Below are 7,429 nucleotides of genomic sequence, written 5' to 3' on the forward strand. Positions count from 1 at the left end.
GGGGGGAGACCCTCGACCCAATTCCTTGCCCTCTTTTTTTTTTTTTTTTTTTTTTTTTTTTTTTTTTTCCCCCCAGACTTGGGCATTGAAATGAGCACTGGGCCTTTCAACTGATTCCATCTCTAGCCCTTTTTATTTTTTATTTTGAGACAAGGTCTCCCTAAGTTAGCCAGGCTGGGTACCAGCTTGCCACCCTCCTGCCTCAGCCTCCCAAAGTGCTGGGATTACAAGCGTGTATCACCATGCCCGGCTTGTTTTGTTTTTTTTAGATAAGGCCTCACTTTATTACCCAGCCTTGCCATCCCATTGTCGTGAAAACCCCACTAGGCCAGTACCGTTAGGCTCCCATCCAACGCCGAGCGATACTCAGCCTCAGGAGCTGCACATCTTGCAGGAGTCAGGGCCCAGCGCCCCACTCTGCTGCCTCGGTTCCCCTGTCTGGATAGTGGGCCCATGGGCGAGAGGCCTGTCCCTGCCCCCTGCAGCTGTCCGGCTCCAGACTGTCCTGGCCAGTGTCACCGTGGCTGTGACTGTCGCTCAGAATGCTCCCCACCCACAGCCGTTCTCCTTCTGAGAAACCCACCTCCCTGGGCGACACTGCCGCCCGGTGGTCCCCGGGGGCCTCTCTGATCCCCTGGCTCTGTGTGAAGAATGGCGGACAGGTGTGGCCCAAGCCCCACCGCGCGCCCTGACAGAGCCTGGGAGATCGGGGCTCTGCGGCCTGAGTCACATCCCCTCTCTCCTCCCCTTTCCTCCTCGGAAGTTCCCACTGCTTCCCCTCGCCCCACCCCTCAGCTCCCAAGTCCCTGCTGCCCTACTCTTTCCAAGGAGCCAGAGCCCTGCCCGCTTCCGCCCTTTGCCTCAAGCCGTGATCCCTGCCTCCCAGAGGCAGCCCATCCCCGCACTCAGGAGGACCAGGATGCCCTGAAACCTGAGCTTGATAGTAAGCTGATGACCCAGCAGGATCCTGGCTCAGTAGATCCCAGCTCCATGGGCGAGGGGACATCTTTCCGCTTCAGTCCCGGCTGTGTCCTCAGAGCCTAGAACAGTCGGTGCCCGAAGCACTGGATGGCAGGAAATGACGGTGGGGTGGATGGGCGGACAGGTGGACGGACGGGACACTGAGCTAAACAGGACAGCAGGGCCTCATCAGACTGGAGGCAGAGGAGCAAGGGGAAGCCAGCCTGAGCTGGGAGGAGAGCCTGCATCGCTGAGTCTGGGGCATTTCTGATCTGATCTCCTCCTCTCCAGGCACCTCTGGCCCTCCCCCGGCTCCGGCCCCCCTTTCCCTTGCCCAGAGTGAGGACTGTGGCCTCAGCCGTGTGGAATGCCACCCCCAGGGCCCAGGCCGCGGAAGGGGCCACAGAGTAAGTGGAGACAGTGAGGCCCGCCTGGACCCCCAGGTCTAAAAGGGGTGGAGGGGAAACATCAGGCCCCAGGAAACCCATCCCCAATTCCTCCGTTGCAGAAACTCCTAAAGGAAAGCACACCCCTCCAGCTGCCCCGGTGGGGCCCCGATGGCTCCCCAGGCCTTGAAACCAGGTGAGTCCACCCCACCCAGCCTGCACCTCTCCAGCTCCCTCCCTGCCTGGCGCCGTCCCCTCCCTAAGGAGCCTCTCTTCTGCATGCAGGGCGCCCAGATGTGTCCGCTGCAGGGACCCTCGGGCTGGAGGGGGTTTGTGAAGCAGAAATAAAAGTGCCAAGCCTGACTGGACCTCTCGTGTGTGAAGGAAAAGGGCAGCAGCCGCCAGGGGGCAGCTTGTCGCTGAGAAAGGGTGGACCCCGAGCCTGGGGACCACAGGATCACCCGGGAGCCCCAGCCCCACGCCCACTCTGCCCCCCACATGGCATAGAGGCGCCCGGGCTTCTCCAGTCCTGGGAGTCCAGCCCCACCCCATCATGGCGGGCTTGCAGGGGTGCAGAGGGTGCCCCTGACTGGCCTGAAGTCAGGGAGGGCTTCCGGGAGCGTCAGTGGCTGGGCTGAGACGGGAAAGGTGACATGAGGCACGGGGAGGAGGCTCAAAAGTCTGTGTCAGGGATTTATTTCTCTCCAAGCCACGGAAGCCGCCTCAGGGACAGAAAGGGACTTTACTGACAAGGTATGGATGGGTCGCTCAGAATCCCAGAGTGACCCGGAGAGCGGGGATTGGAACCCAGGCGGGACCACACTGGCCATCAGCAGTCACCGGCCAGTCACTCCGCAGAACGGCCCCAGGAGGCCACGCCGGGGCCCCAGCTCACATCACCGCCTCAGCTGTCCCGGAAGCAGGATGCGGCTGCTTTTCTCCTCAGCCACGCTCAACACGTCGCTCCATGACTTCGCAGTGGAGGACAGAGCTGGCTGCGTTTATTGCTCATGGTTGCTGGGGCCAGGATCTGGGGTGACCCTGAAATGAGTGACTCTGGCTTAAGGTGCAATCAGAAGGCACAAATGAGTGGCACTTGGAGCAGGGATGCTGAGGGCCGGATGGTCTCCGTACCCCTGGTCCTGCCCTTGTGGATCCAATCTACTGTGAATTGATATTTGTTTTTGAAACAGGATCTTGCAGTGTAATTCAGGCTTTCTTGAATTTGAGGCACTCTTCCTGCCCCAGCCTCGGCGAGTGCTGGGATTATAGCATGCGCCATCACGCCCAGTGATAATTTTTTTTTTTTTTTTTTAGACAGGGTCTTTCCATGCAGTACAGTCTGGCCTTGAACTCATTATGTAATAATCCAGGCTAGCAGCCGTTAACTCATGGAGATCCTCCTGCCTCAGCTTCCCCAGTGCTGGGATTATAGGCATGTATCACCACACCTAGCCAATAATACTTTTTAAATACTTTCATATGTACCATATAGGCTTTTTTCATGGCATAATTCCCTAAACAATTCCATACAATGACCCTTTACCTAGCATTTGCATTGTATTAGGTATTGTAAGTCTTAGGCGATTATTTAAATTTTACAGGAAGATCAGGTACAGTGGTATATACATCCGTAATCTCAGCTACTCAGGAGGCTGAGGCAGGAGGATTTAGATGTACTACCCAGTGCTACCAAAAAATACATATATGTGTGTGTGTGTGTACACATATATATACGGATGCACATAAACTCTGTGTGAATACATCATTTTACTTAATTGACTTGAACATCTGTGAACTTTTGTCCTAAGGGTCTTGAAGCCAATTCCTGCAGATGCCAAGCTATAGCTCATTTCAGTGACCCAGGCAGAAGCCGTGTGGCTTTTACTTCCTCATCTTGGGGGTCACACGGTGCTGTCACTCCTGCATCATTCAGTTACATGCAAGCCACACAACTATGCGGCACGGTGGGACATATGCGAGGCTCTGACCATGGACAGGCACGCGGAGGGGGCCATCTTTGGGATCTGCCGCAGCTGCAGACCCAGAAGAGATTCGCCAGAGCCCTGCTTCTCCTGCTGCTGGCCCGAGAATGGGGAAGAGTTTGCCAAGCTGAGTCACCTCAGCTCCCACAGAGGCAAGCGAGCAAACAGCTGCCTCTGGCTTCTGCAGAGGGTATCAGGCTCTCAGACAGTAAAGACGGCTCCAAAGGTAGGGAGAGTACAGCTGTTAGGCAACTTGGCCTTACAACGTCTGGTACAGTCCGCCCCTTTCCACACTCTGCAGTCACCCTCTGCTCTGTGCTGACGCTCGAACCCAAGCATTTCTCCCAGACTCTCCCTGCACTACTGACTCTCGTTGTTCAATCAAAAATGCACAACAGCTGCGCATGGTGGCGCACGCCTGTAATCCCAGCACTTGGGAGGCTGAGGCAGGAGGATCGCTGCAAGTTCGAGACCAGCCTGGGCTACATAGTGAGTTCCAGGTCAGTCTCAACTACAAAAAAAACAAACAAAAATGCACAACACACAAAATGTCAGAGCTTCCACTTTCCAGACCACGCCGGGAACCATGAGTAATTCCCCATTCCCCTCTGAAACCTGTCCCGATCCCCGTATTCCACAAGCTGTGAACTAGTTTGTTTTGTGTGTGGTTTTTGTTTTTGTTTTTGTTTTTTTTTGCTATACTGGGGGTCAAACCCAGGGACTCGTACATGTGAGGCAACTGCTCTTCCCCTGAGCTACAGTCCCAGCCCTTTTTGTTTTTGTCTTGAGAAAGCATCTCACTAAGTTGCCTTCAGGAGCCTTGAACTTGTAATTCTCCTCCCTCAGTCTCCCAAGTAACTGGGTCGTGGAGTCATTTTAAAGTTAACTGTCAGGCACTGCATGAAAACTAGTGGGAGGAAGGTAGAGAAAAGGTAAGCCTTATTCACTAAAAGGCAGGCAGTCCCCCATATTACTCAACCAATCTCAGACCAAAGATATGCAGAAAAAAATAATTGTATCTGAACTGAACATGCGCAGACTTCTTTCCCTCGGCATTTTTCCCTGAACAATACAGTGTAAAGACTATTTCCATAGTGTTGGCAGGGTATTAATCATGATCATCTAGAGATGATTTTACGTTCACGAGAGGGGTGGGGTGTAGCTCCCTGGCAAGGAGCACGTTTAGTTTAGCATGCTTGAGGGTCTGACTCGAACCCAGCCCCTCTCACGAATAATAAAGTATACAGGAGGATTGAATAGATTGTACACAATACTGAGCCATTTTATACAAGGGACTGCGCATCCTTGTGGGGGACCGAGGGACAAGGTTCTGCTCCAGCAGACCTAGTCAGTTTCGGGGACCTGTGTGATCATAGCTGGTGACCCTGTGCCGATCTTAGTTTGTGCCAATGCCCTCTGTGATCCACGATGACAACATCACCTAACAACACCTTTCACAGTGTAAGACTTGAATAGGCTAAAGTGACTCCATGCTAATCGGCCAGCCAGACTGTGCTTCTTCACATGCTAATTGCTACCTTGGTGAACAGCCTGCCCAGGGGCAAATGGTTTGACAAAAGGTGACCCTAGAACATTTCCTGCATAAGATAAGCAATGTGTTTGCAGTCTTGTTCTGTGAATTCCCTGACTCTTTGTTTAGAAAAACCTTATAAAAAGTACCTCAGCCCCTGAGCAGTTGCCTCTCTGAGCCACCTGGCTCCGGGAGTGCCGTCTGGCCAGACTAATAAAGGTCTCTTTACCATCTAGGCTGGTGTGTTCCTTCCTGGGTTTCTTGGTTCTCTGTCGTGTTCCCGGAGCCTCCCTGGGTGTTAGGGCCCAGCCTCGTGGAGGCCTTTCGGCTGTCCACGCTCCGTGGAGTGGAAGTGAGACTTTAGGTCTTACAACAGAAAGTCCCTGTTGTTAAGTGACACCTGCCTGTATGTGTATCACATGGGAGGGCAAGGATGGAATTAGAAAATTATTTAATCCAGTGCATAAATATTTTCTTTTCACATGCCAAGCACTGTCCTGGGCACTGGAGATACAGTAGGGAACCAGAAAGTCCCTGTTCTCTTTGGGCTTGGTTTTTTGTTTGTTCTGGTTTTGGTTTTGGTTTGGGGGATTAAATGAGTCCTTGCACTTGTGAGGCAGGCGGCAGAACCACTGAGCTAAATCCCCAGCTGAGCTTAGATCCTATGCAAGACAAACAATTTAAAAATTAAACAAAATCACTGTGGTGCTCTCATCCCAGCACTTGGGAAACTGAGGCAGGAGGAGTAAGTGTTTAAGGTCATTCTGGACTATCCAGTGAGATCTTGTCTCAACAAAACCCAGAAAAGGGCTGGGGAATTTAGTTCAGTGGTTCTGCCACCTGCCTCACAAGCACAATGTCCCGAGTTTGATCCCCGGTATAAAAATTTTAAATAATAATAATAATAAAAACAATAATAATAAAAAGTAAGTAGGGCTGGGGATTTAGTTCAGTGGCACCATACCTGCCTTACAAGCATGAGGTCCTGAGTTCAATCCCTAGTACCAAAAAAGAAAGTAAGTAAAATAAAAAAATAATAATTGATTTGGCAACAATAAATATTCTGAAGGAAAAATATAGTAAGAGAAGGGAAGTAGGAGCTGCAGGGAAAGCACAGTTGCTATGGAGATAGGATGGCTCAGGAAAGCCATTTAATGAGGTGAAAAGAAGAGAGATTAGAAGCAGGTGAGGGAGGAAGCTCTGCAGAGACTGTCTTGGTGGAGGGAACAGCACGTGCAAAGGTCCTGAGGCTGGAACCTGCTTGGCATGTTAGCAGAACTGCAGTGGAGTTGACCAAAGCTAGCAAGGGAAAGTGGGGGTAGATGGGGTCAGGGAGATAACAAGGGCCAGAACCAGGACCTTGTGAGCAATGGAGAGAACTTCAGCTTTTACTCTGAATGAGCAAGGAGTCATAGAAGGACTTGGAGCAGAACAGCGGTATGAGCTAACTCATTTTAACAGGATCCCTCTAGCTGTTTTATGAAACTAAATTGTAGGGGACCAGGGAGGGCAAGTCCCCTATTACTGCTGCAATACAAGTTTCTGCAAGTCTGTGCCGGTCGAGCTGGGACTTTCGGCTCTTCTCTCTCCTGCACATCCCTATGGTCGTCCCCTGCGCCCCGCACCTTGGCTGGGTGGACGTGGACAGCAGGCACAGGAGTGCACACCAGCAGATGCACAAGCCAGGGACAGAGCAGCTAGGGTGATCTTGTCCCCCGGGGTTGTGCTGTGTCCTGTGGTGCTGTCCCCCCCCCCGCCCCGATGGAATTTGCATGGGGACCCTTGTTTGCCCCTTACAAGTCTTCACTGAGCCCCTGCTCTGGGTCTGGGTGGTGCCCTGACCCTTGCAGGGGCTCCTCGTGTGTGGGGTGGGGGACAGGCCCATCCTCAGGCACGGACTGCCCAGGGTGTGCAGAGCCCAGGTGGGGACAAGGGGCTGGGGAACAAGGGAGGGCTTCCGGCAGGAGGGTTACTGCCCTGAATACTCACAGGTCACCTTTCTGAGCTGAACAATTGCTCTCCTGCATGACCAGTGGCTAAAGTAACTTGGCCAGTCTGGCCAGTAGTGGCACCAGCCTGTAATCTAAGCCTTCCCTTTGGGCCTACTGGCAAAGCCAGGCTCTGGATCCTCTTACCAGGGACCCCCAAACTGACTGAAGAGCTGAGGAATCTCTCCCAGCAGGACCCGGGGACCCCTTCCCCCCATTCTGACCAGCGTCTGGGCTGGCTTCTCCCAGGGAGTCAGGGCCAGCCCCCTGCCCCCAGGCAATCCGGGGATTTGGTCCCAGTCCGACCTGGCTCGCGGTGAGGTTTGAGCAGCCTGATCGGTGACCCTTTCCTTTCAACCAGTGGCTGAAAGGTCCCCTCCACTCACCTGCCCCGGCCAGCCTCCTCCTCCTCCCCTCCCCCCAAGGTGGAGTGGGGACGCAGGGGCGAGGAGGCTGGAGGAGGGGGTGACATTCCTAGGATTCCCGGGATGGGGGAAGAGAAGGCGGGCCTCGGGGAGCGGGCGAGGGCACCCCGCGCACTCTCCCAGGCGGAACTGGCGGGCAGATGGAGGCCATCGG

General features: G+C 53.7%; 2 protein-coding genes across 2 annotated transcripts in view; both read left to right on the forward strand.

Moving 5' to 3' along the window:
• Cblc (Cbl proto-oncogene C) overlaps positions 1-2,642 on the forward strand; it is a gene marked incomplete at its 5' end in the record, with an annotated part of 15,526 nt that extends 12,884 nt beyond the window's left edge. The window contains 3 exons of the mRNA XM_033765843.1: positions 1,252-1,367; positions 1,469-1,542; positions 1,632-2,642. Coding sequence (XP_033621734.1) covers positions 1,252-1,367; positions 1,469-1,478 — 126 coding nt within the window. The remainder of the gene's footprint in view (positions 1-1,251; positions 1,368-1,468; positions 1,543-1,631) is intronic.
• Bcam (basal cell adhesion molecule (Lutheran blood group)) overlaps positions 1,518-7,429 on the forward strand; it is a 14,642-nt gene continuing 8,730 nt past the window's right edge. Inside the window, exon 1 of the mRNA XM_019207356.2 lies at positions 1,518-1,542. Coding sequence (XP_019062901.1) covers positions 1,518-1,542 — 25 coding nt within the window. The remainder of the gene's footprint in view (positions 1,543-7,429) is intronic.

This window comes from Fukomys damarensis, unplaced genomic scaffold (genome assembly GCF_012274545.1).
Source record: "Fukomys damarensis isolate Sample0158 unplaced genomic scaffold, DMR_v1.0_HiC HiC_scaffold_19, whole genome shotgun sequence".
NCBI classification, from domain to species: Eukaryota; Metazoa; Chordata; class Mammalia; order Rodentia; family Bathyergidae; genus Fukomys; species Fukomys damarensis.